Below are 18,400 nucleotides of genomic sequence, written 5' to 3'. Positions count from 1 at the left end.
GGGCTAGAAGTAGGAGCATTGGGATTAGGACAAGCCTGCAGGGACTGGGAACAGCAGTGCACTATCAATGGGTAAGGGAAAGAAGGGTTTCTTTACTAGTCTCAACACATGAGAACCAAATTTATTTATTTATTTATTAGGATTTATTTCCCACCTTTTTGAAAGAATTCACTCAAGATGGTGTACAGCAAGATAAAGTCAAACATGACATAGGGAGTTCATTCCAGAGTGTGGGGACTACTCCAGAGAAGGCACACTGGCAGGTACACATCATGCGATGTTCTTTGGAGAGGGTTTGGTTAAGGATATTCCTTGGGAGGACCTAAGTGTCCCTGGAGGTGTGTAGAGGGTGATCCTGTTCAACTACTCTGGGCCATTTCCTTTAAGGGCCAAATGTTAACTGACTGTCTAAATAAATGAATAAACCTTCTCTGTCACTTATGGTGGCTGAAACGTTTTCTAACTGATGAGCCACATAAGGGGGTGGAAGAAGTGGGTCTAGAAAAGATTACAGCTTCAGTTTTTCCCACAGTAACATAGTAGATGGCGGCAGATAAAGATCTGTAGGTCCATCCAGTCTACCCAATAAGATAAACTCATAGCACAGAACAGACCAAAGAAGTCTACCGGCGCTTGCCTTATTCCCCAACAACTGCAGTTGCCATGAAGCCCCACTTCAGCCCATCCAGAATTGTACAGGCACGATTGAGGCCCAGACCGTAGAAGTCTGCCCAGCACTGGCCTTATTTCTCAACTTGTGATTTTGCCATCAAAGCCCCAACCCAGCCCATCTAGATCTGTCCAGCCATAATTGAGGCACAGATTGTACTAGTCTGCTCAGAGTTTGTTTTGATTCCATTTTCTTTCCATACAGGATTCCTTTGTATTTATTCTACATATATGCCATGTGTGTTGTTACAGCACAGTTCTTAGGCAGCATGCTAGCACATGCACACGTGTGCCCTTACAAGAATATGCTAGTATTCCAAACATTTATGTGCATAACATACATGTAAATATTAGCACCTATCTTAAATGCCCTTTTATCAAACTGCAGCAAAAATAGCCTTAGCGTGTGCTTACACCTATGGTTATGTAACTAGTTGGCCATCACTTCCAAATTACCAAAATAAAAGGAAAACCATTTAAATACTGTGCCCTCTAGTCCAGTTTTCGCAATATATAGAAAGATTAGCATGATTATTAAATCAAATGCAGAATTTAGATCCAATGACAGTATCAAGGTACCATTATTTTATAGCAGTAGTCTAATAATCAGTCAACTCCACTAATGCTAACTCCACACTATAACCAGCTCTAAAACCTAATTGTATTGGATGACCACCTTTGTTTTCTCTAGAAGGTCTGATACCCGAGATGCCACTTCAGAAATGAAGGGTAGGTTAAAAATAGGATGCTAAATGGCACTGTAAAGAAATCCATTGTTGAGGGTTTTTTTTTCATCTCCTCACTCTGCTACTTACTGCTCCCTCTTCTCTTTCCTGTCCTATATGAAATGGACTTCTTTTTGTTTTTTTTATTTGTAAACCACCTTATTTACAGAAAAGGCAGTATACAAAGTTTTGAATAAACCACAACAGTGGCATCTTTCCAAGTAATAGGAACTAAACTACAGGAATCCATTATTTGGAGGTATGGAAGAAGTACCTCTAAAAACTGAATGAGATGGAAGAGAATATCATTAGGAACAGCCAAGTGTTCAAATCTAAATGTTTTCTCCCAGAGAGAAAATAGAAGGTATACTGAAGGTGTAAAACAAGCTCTCTTTTGTGACTGAGGTCAATGATAACTCGGTCACTGATAAATCAGATTTCCCTAGCTGGCATAGGAAGTCAGCTTAAATTCCAATTGACGTGACAGGCTTAAGTTGAAATTGGAATAGTTTATTGCCAACCCCAGCAATTCAATTTCTTGATTGTATATATGGATTTATATCCATCAGCCACAGACGTGCTACTGACCTTCCATTTGTTCAGATAGGGAACTATGTGGAGGTAAATCTGCTGCCATATGGCTTTCTCGAAGAGGTAAATTCTTGACTCTCTCTCCCTCAATAGGTTGTTGTTACATTCCTTTTAAAGATGACGTTTACTTTTTTTTTTTTTTTTACTGTGATAAAGCTCTGAGATTTGATAAAACAAATTAATCAGTGGTTAAATCATATTACTTTCAATTAAGGCAAATTCGGCAGCTTAAGCCTCTTCTGAGTCCAATTTGATTAAGCTAATCTATGCATCTGTCACAGGTAGAATCAATTACTGTAATTCCTTGTATCAGGGATTAACTTTAACCAGTCAGAAGAGGCTTCAGCTTGTACAGAACACTGTTGCACATTTAGTAGTCAATGGGAAGAGAACTGATCATACACGCTTATATTGAAGCAACTAACTGCATTGGCTGCCTGTCTCTGCCAGAATTGTTTTTAAGATCTTGTGTTTGGTTTTTAAGGCTTTTTTGTTGCATTCTCTTGGATATCTTTCGGAGACTCTGGTTGAACAAGATCACCAGTGGGGGGGGGGGGGGGGGGGGGGTCCGCTCTTATCAGCAAAGTTTACTGCAACATCTCTCACTTCAAGTGATTAAACGATTAAACTGACTTCTACTAGGAGAGATTTCAGTTATGTGGGACCTTTGTTATAGAACTCACTACCTTCTAATGTTAGCAGTATGACAAGTTATATGAGGTTTCATAAAGTATTGAAAACTTGGATTTTTTAAACCAATTTTACTTGTTTTCTGATTTAATACTTCTGTATAAATTTTAATATTCAAGCTATGTTGTTTTATTATGTTTCAAGTATATTTAATTTTTATTGTGAACTGCTTTAAAACTTTTGTATTAAGCAGTATATCAAGTTAACAAATCCAATCCAACGTGAACACCCAGCCCACTATTAAAAACATTTTATGAAAATGTGTGATACTCGTCTGAAATAGAGTTACATGCAACTGAGTGAATGTAGGAGCTATCTCTTTTCTCCAATTAAGCAAAATGCATTTAGCAACTACCAAGTACTTTTTCCTTAAAAACAAAATTAAGGCCTTCTCTCTCAATCACTCCCTCCTCCATGCACTCCCAGAAGCATAAAGTGTGGGGAAATTGGTAAGTCTAATCGCACAAGGTCTCTAAGATAATGAAGGACTTGCCTCCAAAAAGAATAAATCTTTGGACAGGACCAAAACTGATAGCTGAAGGTAGCTTCTGGAGTTGCGCACTTGGAACAAGCTGTTGTAATTCCAACATTGGAAGATAGATGAGCTTCTGTCTTACCAATAATTTATATTGCAATTCTCTCAGAGGAACATTAAGTAGCAGGTATATATTCTATAGGTTTCTCATCTGATCTGTGGTAACTGACATGCCTAATTTCTTTGTCCATTTTGCAGGAATCTCCTCAAAATTAAAATTAGCAAATTAGCATGGAAATCAGCCATCCCATGTTTAGTTGAGTTTGTAGTCTTAAAAGATTAATTATTACTTGACTAATCTGTTCAAATAAACACTACCTTCGAAAGCTGGATACATAATGCTTCAGTTTTAGGTATGCAAAGTATTAGTTGGCAGGTAACCAAATATTTCTTCCTGTAATATTCAAACATTTTTATGCTACATTCTTCAATTTAATATCACGGCTGAAGAAATTATACTTTTGCCCTCCCAGATCTGATATGTCAAAGACTGATTTCTTGCCAAAAATGTCAAATTTCCTCTCACAGCTAGAAAGGGAATATAGTGTATTCATATACAATCCCATGAATTTCCCTGTTTCCATGCCCATCTAGCATGTTTAAATAAGATATGAGACTTAATAACCTTTGGTAATAATCTTAATGATGTGTGGATACTAGAGGGTGCAACTCGACCCCAAATCTGGCGCTCTAATCCACAATCCATGTACAAGGAGGTACTCTGCATCCAGTCATGTATATGACTCAAGCCAATACCAATACAATACCTTTCTAAGGGGCCCTTTTACTAAAGCTTAAAGCATGCTAATGGAATTATCATGTGCGTTAAATCCTAAGCCCATTTCATACCTATGGGCTTTTTAGCATTTAGCATGCACTAATTCCATTAGAGTGCACCAAGCTTGGGGAAAATCCACTATTTCTGGGTTAAGCAGTATAAAATGCTTTGTACTTTTTTGGGATCTTGCCAGGTATTTGTGACCTGGATTGGCCACTGTTGGAAACAGGATGTTGGGCTTGATGGACCTTTGGTCTGTCCCAGTATGGCAATACTTATGTACTTATGCAACATTTTTGCATCTTCATTTAACAGCAAAATTGGTCAATAGGATTCTAGTTGGTAATTGAGGCTTTATTAACCCCTTTCCAAAAAGCCTGTGATATAACCTCTTCAAAATAAATTGTGAATTAAGAATTTTATGTTGAAATCCTTTTTATTAAAGGCACAAACTTAAAAACCAACATCTCTAGATTTAGTCATTCTTCTTCTTTGAAGACAATATACCACTTTCCCTTTACTTCTCCCTCTTTTTACCCTTATTTCCCATTCCCAACCCCCCGAGATACCTCATCACTTGTCCAAAACAAAAATCTAAAACAGTTATAAGCTAAAGGTTCAATAGATGGCTTTGTGCCGCTGGAGACAGTGAGGCATATTTTCAAAGCACTTAGCCTTCCAAAGTTCCATAGGTTTCTATGGAACTTTGGAAGTCTAAGTGCTTTGAAAATATGCCTCAGTGTACTCCAGAATTTGCTCCAAATCGTTGAAACAACACTCCTTGCTGAGACGTGATATCTTGTACCATTAGCCTTTCCATCTTTAAAAAAGCTATCATATGAGAAGAATGCCAATGTTGTAGCAAAGGCGCCATTCGGGAAAGCCAACACACAAATATTGCTTTTTTTTTGCTATTAACACTGCTCTCTGCAGAAAATGTTTCACTCTTTTTGGCGTAGGAGCTTGCAAATGAGAACAAGGTGATCATTTTGCACTCCACAGGTCCATACAGATGATATATCCGCAAACAACTGATGTCAAAATCTGAGTATTGCCGGGCACCTCCAAAACATGTGGCCCAAAGTAGATGCTGTTGATTGGCATTTTGGAGAAGTCCTACAGGCTGCAATACAGACTTCTCTGTGCTCTTCTGGGAGACACAAAGTTGTAGCACAAATTTATACTGTAGTTCCCAGCATTGAGCATTCTCAGTAAGACTCCTAACACCCAAAACATAAGATATACAGTGCGTCAAAGAAAGTGTGATTGACAGATCTTCACTCCAAGCCAACAAAAGTCCAACATAATTACGCTCTATTTAGGTGTCTTGAAAATGCCTGTGTGGGAGGACAGTAGCACTTTCAACTGAGAGCCTAGAGTATAAGTTGAAGTGAGCTCCTCCTGTACGTCTTTGCTCAAGTCCTCCCAAGGCAGGCTTGCTACATAATGGCTTAGTTGTATATACACAAAAACATCTGAGTTTGAAATAGAAAATTCTTGTTTTAGTTCTTCAAAGGACTTCATTTTACCATGTTTTGTCACTACATGTAACAGATATCATATACATTTATTATCTATCCCGTTGCTGAAACACCCTACTATTCTGTCCAGGCAGGAAGGAGGGATTATGACAAATAGCCAGGTAGGGAGACACTTTAGCAGAAAAACGAAGGTGTTTGCAGATCCACCATCACAATTAAGAATTTTACAAAATTCACCCTTAAAACCATCCAGACCGGCAGATTTATCTGGTTTTAAATATATTATTTGTTGCAACTCCTTAGCCTCTATGGGTTTGTTAAGTTTTTCTAAATTTGACATTGACAACTGTAGTAGACCTAACTTCTTCAATTAGTTCTCAATAGCTCCAACTGATACAACCAAGTCCTCTATATATAGCTTTTGAAAACATTTCCTAATCTCAGCAGCAGGGCCGCCGAGAGACTGAGCCGGGGCAAGGTCGCCGCTGGCCCTCCCCCCCCCCAGGATCGTCACCACCGCCTCCCCCCAAGGATCATCGCCGCCACGGCCCCTAATTGGTGCTGCCGCTGCCCTCCATCACTACTGCTGTCTCCACCCCACCCTCCCCGATCGCTGCTGCCACCCGCCTGCCGCAACTGTTAAGTACCTTGGTTGGCAGGGATCCCAAGCCTCCGCCAGCAGAAGAGATCGTCCTCCAGCGCTGATCTTCTTCGTTCTGCCGCATGGCTTTCCCCTGCGGTTGCTTTTCCTCTCAGGCCATCTGCCCTCTCTCTGCCTTCCACCTAGCATCTGCTATCTCTGCCCCTTCCATCCACCATCTGCCCCTGTCTGCCCTCTCTCTCTCCCCTTTCCAACCACTGTCTGCTCTCTCTCTCCCTTTCATCTAGAGTTTACCCTCTCTGTCTGCTCCTTCCATCCACCATTGCCCTCCCTCTCCCATCCATCCAGGGTCTGCCCTCCCTCGCACTCCCATCCATCCAGGATCTGTCCCCTTTCTCTCTCTACCCCCTCTTTTCAGCCCCCAGTTCCAGCTCCATTATCCCACCAGTCCCTAGTTTCAGCCCCAGCCCTTTTCTCCCACCACCAGTCCTCAGATTCAGCCCCAGCCACTTTCTCTCTGTCCCCTTTTCAGGCAACAGTCCCCACAGTTTCAGCCCCTGCCCCTTTTTCCACCTGTCTTGCATTACGACCCCCTTTTCAGCCTCAGCCCCATTAACTCATCTGCCCCCCCCCCCCTTCGGCCACAGACCTGTTCTCCCACCTGCCCCAGGCATGGCCCCCATGCTCCCTCCTGCCCCTTCTCAGACCCCAGTTCCAGCTCCAGTCCCATCTAAGCCCCCCCCCCCAATCTCCACCTGCCTACCCTCAGCTCCCTCAGCCCCCTTCTGTCTGCCATCCGGCCCCCTGCATTTAAAAAAAAATCTCTCAATTGGCAGCGCAGCGCCATCATGCAGCACCTCACATCTGAGTGAAAGAAGCAGATCGCCTTGGGCCCGGCCTTCCCTCACTGTGTCCCGCCCTCGTGGAAATAGGAAGTTACATCAGAGGAGGGCGGGACACGAGGAAAGGCCGGGGCCTGAGGTGATCTGCTTCTTTCATGCAGACACAAGGTGCTGCACGCTGGCACTGCCGATTGAGAGATTTTTTTTTTTTTTTTAAATGCAGGGGTGGATTGCCCCCACTGCGCCATTGCTCCGAGCAGAAGAGGGAGAGAGACCATGGTGCCGGGCCCCCCAGGGAATTTTGCTCCCCCTCTCGGTGGCCCTGCTCAGCAGCATTTGGCGCTCTTTAGATTAAATGTACCATTTTGTTTCTGAAGCAGTGCAATAGAATGAGGACCTGGCCAAACCTTGATCAAACCTGATAGCATTTTTGCAGTTTTGAAACCATATTTATACAATTTAAATTTATTATAAATAAGGGTCTTCTGACTGTGTTCGTAAATTTAGGAGTTTACTAAATTTTGGGTAGCCAAGTAGTTGTCTTGAGCTGTTTTTGTGGGTGTATGCAGAAACTATTTTTCTCTGCATTTATTATGGTATTAGCAAGTTCCTTTTTACGTTTGCTAACAAATGCTATAATTTTTTCTCGAAGAACAGCCTTAGCTACCTCCCAAAAAACAACTGGAGAGTTTCTATGCTGATCATTATGGAGACAGTATTCCTGCCATTTAGCTATTATATAATCCTGAAAATGTTGCTATACAAATAGGTTAGGAATTGCCAGTCTGCTTGACCCATTAAGATGTACCCCTCCAAATCAATCCATATTAACACATGGTCTCATATTTCTACAGGTCCAATGGATGCCTCCCTTAATGCTGAAAATAAAGACAATGAAGTAAAAATATACTACATTCTGGATAATGTCCCATGGGCTCACTGTGTGTAGTCTTTTTTGGTGGGATAAACAATTTGCCAAGCATCTAGCAAACCAAGCCCCTGACATAACCCTGGCAGGTTTCTTCCTTTTCCTACCCTCTTAGTTTGGGATTTATAGGATCTATCCACGGATGGGTCTATGACTATATTAAAGTCCCCAGCAAATATCTTGGGTTCACCTAGAAACTGAGAGCCATATGACACTATATTTTGAATGAACATGGCATCATGAATATTAGATGCATAGATAGTCCCTAGGAGCAGTTTCTTTCTCGCCCCTTCAATCCCCTTGAACCCAAAGTACTTTAACTGAAAAACATTTTCCCAATATTATAGATACTCCCACTTTGCATTTTCCTGATGATGCATATAGTACTGACCCTATCTAGTCATTTTCTTTTTAAACTTTTGATGTTCAATGTAAGAATTTAGTTTCTTGTATTCATGCAATATCTGCCCTATATCAGAGTGAATAGCACACCATAGCGCTTAACTGGAGAAGAAATTCCTGATACATTCCAAGAAAGTAATACCTATTAAGAGTCTAAAAATTAGGGGCCCTGTTTACTAAGGAGCACTAGTGTTTTTAGCAAGCGCTAACGCTACAGACACCCATAGGAATAAATGGGCATCTCTAGCATTAGCGCGCGCTAAAAATGCTAGCACTCCTGCAGCACGGCTTAGTAAACAGGACCCTAAGACTTAAGAATGAGTCTTATGTCTAATGAAGTGTATTTTCATAATCTTGCTTATTCTTGGAGAAGATATCCTCTGTCTTATAATATTCCTGTCTCTAACTGGAACTTGGAATTTGAATATTATCAATTTATCAGCCAGTCAAAAACAAGAAAAACTATAATCAACATTTGAGTGAAGTAAATTAATAACTTAAGGTTGCTATAAATGCCCATTCATGTATATCATAGTATCCAATTTAGTCTGACTGATCATGTGGTCAGTAAACTGGAGTAAATTCTTTACGATAAAATATTTTATTGTACAAATATCGAGTTGCTTCCAGAAGACAAATAATGGAAAATTACGATCAAATTTGATGTGGAACATGGAAAATTGTAGTTACAAAACAGTGCTTGCATTGTATCTCTGTGATTCAAATTACTCAAGACAGTCCTGATAAAATGAAGCACAAAGTAATCTGCCAGGTTAAGATATTGTATAAAGTTTCTTTCTACAATAATTTTATTTCACTATTGAACGGTTGCATAAATAATCAGTTCTAAAATAAAAACTGGCTGATAGTACAAGCACCTTTCATATTTCATTTTTGCCACGAGAAACTGTTGTTTTTTTTTTAATGCTACCAAACCTGTCGCCGAATTTCCTCCTTGATGTTTTCCTGTGTTTCTGGCAGTGCTGGCATTGTTGCCATGTTAGACCAGCGAAGAGGTTTTATCACCTGTTTTATCGCTGTGTCCCCAAAGAGTTCTTTCACGTGGGTAAAAAACACATATAAGACACGGTTGCTGATCTGCAAAAGAACAGATTGCAAACAGATTCAGTCTCCTAACATAATACGAGTTTTGGAAAAAAAAAAAACTATCTGCTGTAGCAATAATGCATTCCTGAAGGCAGCTCATTAGCAAAAATAAACAAAAAAAAGCTATGTCTAGCATCAAATCTTCTGAGAATACATCTACATCATTGGGTGCACTTAACTAGCTATTCGTCAGGGAACTCAACTAAAATTAGAGGACCTTCCTCTCCCCTTTTGTCTTTCCTCTACCCTCTTCTCTCCCTAAGGTTTCCTTGATGACCGAGGGATTTGAACTCCTTTAGACATGCAATTCTTTGCCCCTCTTGACAAGGCCCGAGCATATAACTCCACAAAGCGCTGCAGCCTGCCGTACACAGTTTCACTTCAAGCAACTGGATGAAAGTAGTATGGCTCCCCTACTAGTCTACTTGAATACACTAAAATAAAGTTTAACATATAAGCCCCTCCCACCACCACTTTTCCCCTTTCCAATAACATATCCACTGTAACATAAGAGGCTATTAAAGAAAAATAAAAAAGGCAGACCTAAGCAAGGAGAATATAAGCACTGCCCAGTTACTAGTAACTGTAATAAGTCAGGCCAAGAAAGAATTTAAGAAACTTGCCAGAGGCAAAAATTCCAAACTATATCAAAATCTTGTGATTTCCAGATAACCAGGAGCTGAAAGGGGCACTCAGGGAGGACAAGGTCATAGCAGAAAAACTAAACAAACTCTGAGTCAGTCTTTCCAAGGAGGATATTGGTGCGATACCTACACTAAGAAGGATCTTTGAAGGTGAGAATTCAGAAGAACTAAAGCAAATAATATTGAAATTGAAAGCAGTAACGGAGCAACTTGACAAACTAAAGATAAATCACCAGTTCTGAATGTACACATGAAGTTCTTAAAAAAAAAAAACTTGCATAAGAAACTGCAGACTAGTAATCTGCAACTTATATTTAAAATGAGCCACTGTGGTTTAGTGCAGTGGTTCCCAAACCTGTTCCTGGAGGCACCCCAGCCAGTCAGGTTTTCAATATATCCATGAGAGATATTTGCATGCACTGCCTCAACTGCATGCAAATCCCTCTCATGAATATTCATTGTGAATATCCTGAAAACCTGAGTGGCTGGGGTGCCTCCAGGACCTGCTTTGGGAATCACTGGTTTCCTTTATTTACATTTGCTATACTGCCTTTACCAACATTATAGGTGGGGTAAAGCTAAAAGCACAGTGGTGATCTAGAAAATTACAGACCAGTGAGATGGGAAAGATGGCAGCTATTCGGTACAGGGGCAGCATTGTCTTAATTGGGAAGAGCCAACATGGATTTAGTAAATGAAAGTCTCACCTTACCAATCTATTAGAAACGTCTGAAGAAGAACAAGTGCATAAGGCTAAGTCTGTCGATACAGTGGATTTTCTGAGTCCTGCTACACTGGAAAGCTATGCAGAGTACCAGGGTCTGTAAACAGACAACAACACACAAGACCCTGTGCTGACTGCTGCTACTGTTTTTTCCTGCCTTCCTACTTTGGATAAGTAGGGAAAGGAAGAACTGGGCAAGGGAAAAGAAAGGGTGGACTCTGGAGGTCTACTATTTTGTGGTTATCATCAGAGTCACAGGAATTTTCATGCGGTAAAATGCAGTCCTACTGGATAAACATTTGGGAAGCACTGATCCTGTACCTTTCAAAGCAACGTAAGGTTTAGAAAGAGAAACCTGAAGTACAAACAAAGAACCAACCTGCAAAAGCAAGAGTTCAACTGAAGATGGAGGTTATGTTTTAGCATGCATTCAAGTAGAACGATCATGTAATCTGGAAGATGTAAGGCATGGTCAATGCAGGAAGCACACTGAGGAAGCAAAGATCCGAGACAACATGGTTTTACCAAAGGGAAATCCTGCCAAACGAATCTCACTGAATTCTTTGACTGGGTGACTGGAGAACTGAATCAGGAACATGCTATAGACGTAATCTACTTAGATATCAGCAAAGCTTTTCACACGGTTCCCCACAGGAGGCTCTTGAATAAACTTGACAGGCTGAAGATAGGACCCGACATGGTGAACTGGATTAGGAACTGGTTGACGGACAGACGCCAGAGGGTGGTGGTTAATGGAATTCGCTTGGATGAGGGAAAGGTGAGTAGTGGAGTGCCTCAGGGATCGGTGCTGGGGCCGATTCTGTTCAATATATTTGTGAGTGGCATTGCTGAAGGGTTAGAAGGTAAAGTTTGCCTTTTTGCGGATGATACTAAGATTTGTAACAGAGTGGACACCCGGGAGGGAGTGGAAAACATGACAAAGGATTTGCGGAAGCTAGAAGAATGGTCTAAGGTTTGGCAATTAAAATTCAATGTGAAGAAATGCAAAGTGATGCACTTAGGGAGTAGAAATCCACGGGAGACATATGTGTTAGGCGGTGAGAGTCTGATATGTACGGATGGAGAGAGGGATCTTGGGGTGATAGTATGAGGATATGAAAGTGACGAAACAGTGTGACAAGGTGGTGGCTGTAGCTAGAAGGTTGCTGGGCTGTATAGAGAGGTGTGACCAGCAGAAGAAGAGAGGTTTTAATGCCCCTGTATAAGTCGTTGGTGAGGCCCCACCTGGAGTATTGTGTTCAGTTTTGGAGGCCGTATCTTGCTAAGGATGTAAAAAGAATTGAAGCGGTGCAAAGAAAAGCTACGAGAAAGTTATGGGATTTGTGTTACAAGACGTATGAGGAGAGACTTGCTGGCCTGAACATGTATACCCTGGAGGAAAGGAGAAACAGGGGTGATATGACACAGACGTTCAAATATTTGAAAGGTATTAATACGCAAACGAACCTTTTCCGTAGATGGGAATGCGGTAGAACTAGAAGACATGAAATGAGATTGAAGGAGGGCAGTCTCAAGAAAAATGTCAGGAAATATTTTTTCACGGAGAGAGTGGTAGATACTTGGAATGCCCTCCCGCGGGAGGTGGTGGAGATAAAAACTGTAACAGAATTCAAACATGCGTGGGATAAACATAAAGGAATCCTGTTCAGAAGGAATGGATCCTCAGAAGCTTAGCCGAGATTGGGTGGCAGAGGCGGTGGGGGGAGGCGGGGCTGGTGGTTGGGAGGCGGGGCTAGTGCTGGGCAGACTTCTACGGTGCCCTGAAAATGGCAGATACAAATCAAGGTAAGGTATACACAAAAAGTAGCACATATGAGTTTATCTTGTTGGGCAGACTGGATGGACCGTGCAGGTCTTTTTCTGCTGCTGCTGCTGTCATCATCTACTATGTTACTATTAAGTGATGAACCAACACTGCTGATTGGAATATCATTCCAGTGGGCCAGTGCAGCCATAAAAATGTCCAAGAACAGACAAAAGAAAATAGCTTCTCCTGTACAGAAACACTTAAGTTTTGGCTTTACCTACCTGGATTGGGGACTGTAACTCAACATGCATGAAATCTTCTGTTTCAGTCTGAATCAACACTGCTAGTGCACTTGGTCCCACTCCTTCCCAGGAACATCATTTTGGTGGGCCAACATAGCCCTATAAAGGGGCAGGCTCTTGGATGAGCCGAACACTGTACGCCTATGCCAAAGAGCCCTTCATGTTGGGGTGGGACTTTATGTCTAGTTTAAAACATAATTATTAAAATGGGCAAATAAGTTAGTACGAATGTGAAAAATTTACAACAAGTTGGAAGGTTTGCTTTAATTCTGGGGATACTAATGGGAGGAGGGTACGGATACAGAGGTATGGAGAAAGAAGGGTATAGACCTTTGCAGTTTACAAAGAACTTGGAAATAACAGATGAAATAGATGGAAAATCCTTGAAACTGATTTGAGGAGATAAGTTCATAGCGGTAATTTATGGACAGAGGCAAATGTAGGCATTTATTGCCATTTTAAAAGGCTAGGTAATTCAGAGATAGGATCTTGGTATATCAAGAAAACTGAGAGGAAATCAGAGTTCTAATAATCTTGTCTCATTCTTGTGTGCACTGATTAATGTGTACTCCCCAAAAATAAAAGGATTGTTTAGGAATTGATTGTGCTCTTTACAGAAAAACAGTTAAACTATAAAAGGAGGGCCAGTATTGCTAGAAGTTTGCCCAGAAGGATATTTTATAGAATATAAGCTGAAAGTGGGTAAAAAGGGAGGTGGGGGGGGGGGGGGGGGCTATATTATTTAAGCAGACTCACTCCAGATCAGATTCCAGGAACGTATGCTATCATAGATAACGGATGACTTGTTAATGGTTCTGGGCAAAAAACCTCCAAGAAATTTAGGAACCTTATTGTGTTATTGCCCTCCTCAATTACTTATCTTTTGCTTCTGTTCCAAACATTAGAGGAGACATCAGATAACAAGGCAGTTAATTTATCAACAATTCAAATGATGCACTTAGAGTTGATAAATTCAGGTGCAACTTATCAATCAGGCCATTTTTTAGATTCAATTTTAAACATAAAAAAGAACTGGTGAATTCATTTAAACATCCACCTACGCTATTAATTTGGCTAGACCATTATTTGGGCAAGTTTTTATTATATCTTCCTTATAAGGTATGAAATGCAGTAATAACAAAATGATGACCAGGACAAGATAGATTCTGAGAAAAATATGTGTACTATTGTACCAAAATTTCTTGATCTGCAACCAATGGATATGAATCTAAATTGTGGACCACTGGGATACTTCACTGTGCACTCAAATAAGCATAGTAGCTCCTTTAAAATGGATTAGTCCATCAAGACAGCAAGAATCCCCCTGGTACTTAGATTTAAAAAAAATTAGATCATCGAGAAAGACAGGTCAAGTTTTAGTATAAGGTACAGTGGAATACTCATATAATGTAATATAAGGCTTCAATTACTGAAGCAAAAAATATGTAAATCAAAAATTATCAATAGGTTTAAAATAGTTAAAATGTTAAATGCTTCTTGAATTAAAACAAAAAAAAAAAAAAAAAAAAAAAAGCATATCCGTAGATCAGCTAGCAGGATATTCCGAGTAAACAATAAAAAAGTTTAAGAAAGGTTATCATGGTGGAAATATAATAATCTTAATATATATGGAAATGTAGGATGTAATACACCTCCGCAAACCCTCTGAGGAGGTGAGTGGTCAGCAAGCTCTAAACTCATTATTAATAAAAGATAGTACAAGAATAGATGTCTGGAATTAATTTTAAAAAATAAATAAAATAATGAGTTGGTGAAGTAGCTTATCCCCCCCCCCCCCCCCCCCCCCCATTTACTAAGCTGTGCTAGCGGCTGCCATGCACAAATGCTGACACAGCCCATTAACTTTGAATCAGCTGTGTCGACATTGCTGTGCGGCTTAGTAAACAAGGGGTTAATAAATATTTTGGACAGAAATATGTAATTTGGACCCCTGCTGCCCTATGATGCCATCAAATAATTTGTAAACAGCCCAGCCTGTAGATTGTATCAATTTTAGCATTGGCTCAATGTTGTTATCCTGGAATTCTTAAGCATATTATATTAAGATTTTATATTTAAAAAAATGCTAAAAGAAGATTCCCCAGTGTCATCAATTATAAACCAAACTTGGAGGTGGCAGTGGCAAGACAATTACAGGAATTTCTAGAACTCTAATTTTGCAATTGAAATGTAGTCAGGATTTACATCAAATACAGTACCAAAACTAGTCTGGAATATGCAACCTCTGCTTAACAGAGGGGCAAAAGGGCTGTTATTTCAAAGTATTCTTTCGGTGGATTTTTTATCCCAGTTGGGGATTTCAGGAAAAGTGACAGAATGGTACTCAAATTTTTTGGGAAGCATAAAAGCTTGTATGGTAAAGAATAGGGACTGTTGCTCAATGATTTTAGGGAGTGTAATAGGGGAAAAGGGAAAGGGGATGGGACTTGATATACCATCTTTCTGTGGTTACAAACAAAGTGGTTTACATATTACATACGGGTACAGTATTTTTTGCACCTGGGGCAATGGAAGGTTAAGTGACTTGCCCAGAGTCACAAGGAGCTGCAGTGGGAAATCAAACCCAGTTCCTCAGGTTCTTAGGCCACTGCCCTAACCACTAGGCTACTCCTCCACTCTAATACCACAGGGATCACCACTATCTCCCATCCTGTTAAATGTGTATCTGCAATAATTAGGTTTAATGTTGGACACATTGGGAGCTGCACACTATTCTTATGCCGATGATTTTCCCCAATAATGGAGTCAGTGAAAACTACCTCTGAACAGCTGAATAAATGTACTAGGTTCAAACAAATTTGGATGGGAGATCATCAACTGATAATTCAAATAAAATAAAAATACTTTGGGTGAGCCAAGATTTGTGAGGGAAACAGCTGACTCCTGGCAACACTGATTACCAATCCTAAGGACTGAAGACAAGTAGGTATCTTGGATGACGTTTGCAGAATCTCTTGATAGAGAGAGCCGCAAATCAGCCAGTCACGAGGTATGGATGAACCTGAGAAAGGGGAAGAGGGAAAGAGTGAAAAACCTAGAGTAGGATCCCTAATCCTGATCCCTTTCTCCCCTCCATTAATGATGTACACACACCCTGAACCTCCTCAAGGAGGGTCCAGAAATATTCTTACTGTAAATCACCAAGTGAAAAACAGGCATCTCTACCAGAAGACTTTCAGATAGTCAGTACTTTCCAAGCTGCAGCTTAAGGCTCTCACTGCCGCAGAACAGCTGCAGGGGGACTAATAGGTCTCCGACCTCGCCCCTGGAAAGTTGCGGGAGACTCAAAGCTGTGGGAGACCAGAGGACTCCCACGGGAGTCTGCAAACCACCCCAGACCTCTTTTCTTAGAAGCCCTTAAATATCAAATATGAAGAAACTGGGAGTGATCCACCCCAGTTCCCCAGTCACATTTCTGAAAAGCCTACATATAAAACTGCCTGAATCGCAAGCAAATCAGGCCCCAGGGGAGCGCTGGGGCTTCAGCATTGCCATGTGGAGTGGCAAGAAAGATGTCACCCTCAATCCTCACTGCCCTGCGCCTACCAAAATGAGCTGGGAGGGAAGGAGCACACTGCTCCACAGAATTGGGCTGTACAGTGGATCTCCAGCACAGGAAACTGCAGCAGCCCAGTGGCTCCCACACTGGGAGCCACTTTTGCTGTGCCCCACCAGTGCAGATAGGATAATGACTACTCACCCCCTTGGGAATCGCTGTCGCATGCCAAGTCAGTCCTCACACCATTCAGCCGGTACTGCAAACCGGCATGAGCTTGCCTGCTGGACAAATCAGACTGAGGAGGTTTGTTTGTTTTTAACAGTGCTCAAACTGCATTTTTTCTTTTAATAAGGCAGGAGAGGATAGTGTTTTTATCGTATCTATATTGCATGGTTTTGACCAGTCTTACCACTGGCATAGTTAAAAACTGTGTTCACCTGAGGTTGAAAGACAGTAAGCAGTCACAAGCACTTCTGTCAAATTATCGCCCCATTTCTAACGTACCTTTTATCTCAAATACTGTGGAACGCATAGTTTCATCAGTTGGAAGTATTCTGTAGGGGTATTTTCTTGCTATCTCAACGTTGCTGGTCGGAGGCCTGTTTAAGGCTGAGCTACTATGAATTCTACAGCCTGTGGCCTGAATACAATAGAAACCAGCTTTCTACAAAGGAAAATTACTTGTTGGCATAGCTGTACTGCTGACTTCATCAAGGACATATGTCTACGTGCACTGGCTGGCCACCTTGTCTCCTGGGAGCATGCGGAGGAGTGAACTTCTCAGGAACAGTGACTCCAGTAACAACTGTGAATAATGGAGGGGAGCTTGCTACAATCAGGCTCGTGACTGATAAGGTATTCTAGCTGGATGCTCACAAGCCCTCTTTGCCATGACTGTGGGTTATCTGCTGGACACATATACCCAGTTGGTGACTGGTCCACGTGTCACCTGACTGAGAGTAGGGCCAAGGATGGGGGATGAAAGAGAAATTAGAAGTTGGGAGAAGGAAGAGAAGAAGATTTGCCTGGTGGATAGATCTCTCTCAGAGGAGCTAGAGAGACTGACTTTTTGGCCTGAATACCAATGAACTGAATTCCTCGTGATAAATCTGACAAGGTCAGTGCAGTTGCGGCTCTGTGGATTCCCCAAAGACTGTGTAACCAGTGCACAGAAAAAAGACCTTGGATTTTATTCTTGAACAGGGATAGACTCACAGGTACTCTGCTGGAGTCTAAAAGGAGGAATCTGATTCATCGCCAGAAGTCTGGAACCTATGAACTGCAAGGAGTGAGAGAAGCAGGATTTTCCTTCCTATAGTTCAAGGGTAGCCAGTTTATGGTGGTTGCCTGTCACTGATTGGTTATAACAGGACCTGTGTTCTTCAGCCTTATTTTGCTACTAAGTGTGTAATCTTCTCAGAACATATTATAGGTGTGTAATTCCTCATAATCTTCTTAGGATATTATAATGGTGTAATCATATATATATATATATATATATATATATATATATATATATATATATATTGGTAATCAGTATTTTTGTAGTGCACAAGCATATTGTACCTTGCTTTGCATTTTGCCATATTGCTATTTTTATATCTATAATAAATAATATATTTCCATTTTGGCATTATTCCTTTCATTGGTGCAGCCTGTCAGCCAAGCTTAGGGCCACATAAGAGGTACTGTCATATCCTTAGCAAACGAGTCCAGAGTAATTACTGTGAAAGTGATTTTCTGCCCACTTAAGTATCTCTATAATTCTTAGCAGAAACCTCAGCTTTGCATCCTGCACAGACTGGATTTCAGAATAACTATAGCACAGAGATATCATAAGAAAATCCACAGGAGCCAAATTTTCAAAATTATTAGGGGTGCTAAGCCCAGTGAAAATAACCTCTCCCTGGACACATACAAGGAATTTTCTCAATATTGGGGGTGCTCAAGCACCCACAGAGTCGGCTCCTATGAGAACATCTATATATAGAAAGCAGACGCGTGCATTTGTTTGTCTGTCCATATCCGAACTCCTCCGGCCCCCGAAGAGCTACGGCCACCAAACGTCAGACTCTACCTGCCGCTGCCGAGGT

The 18,400-nt window shown here is 41.1% G+C and overlaps 1 protein-coding gene across 3 annotated transcripts in view; it reads right to left on the bottom strand.

Moving 5' to 3' along the window:
- The window catches only part of RALBP1 (ralA binding protein 1), a 98,466-nt gene that overhangs the window by 46,762 nt on the left and 33,304 nt on the right, over positions 1 to 18,400 (bottom strand). For all 3 annotated transcript variants that reach the window (XM_030213394.1, XM_030213391.1, XM_030213396.1), the window contains one exon: positions 9,179 to 9,340. In XM_030213394.1, the coding sequence (XP_030069254.1) occupies positions 9,179 to 9,340 (162 nt within the window). The remainder of the gene's footprint in view (positions 1 to 9,178; positions 9,341 to 18,400) is intronic.

This window comes from Microcaecilia unicolor, chromosome 1, assembly GCF_901765095.1.
Source record: "Microcaecilia unicolor chromosome 1, aMicUni1.1, whole genome shotgun sequence".
In the NCBI taxonomy this organism is placed as follows: domain Eukaryota; kingdom Metazoa; phylum Chordata; class Amphibia; order Gymnophiona; family Siphonopidae; genus Microcaecilia; species Microcaecilia unicolor.
This window is presented reverse-complemented; position numbering and strand designations above follow the sequence as displayed.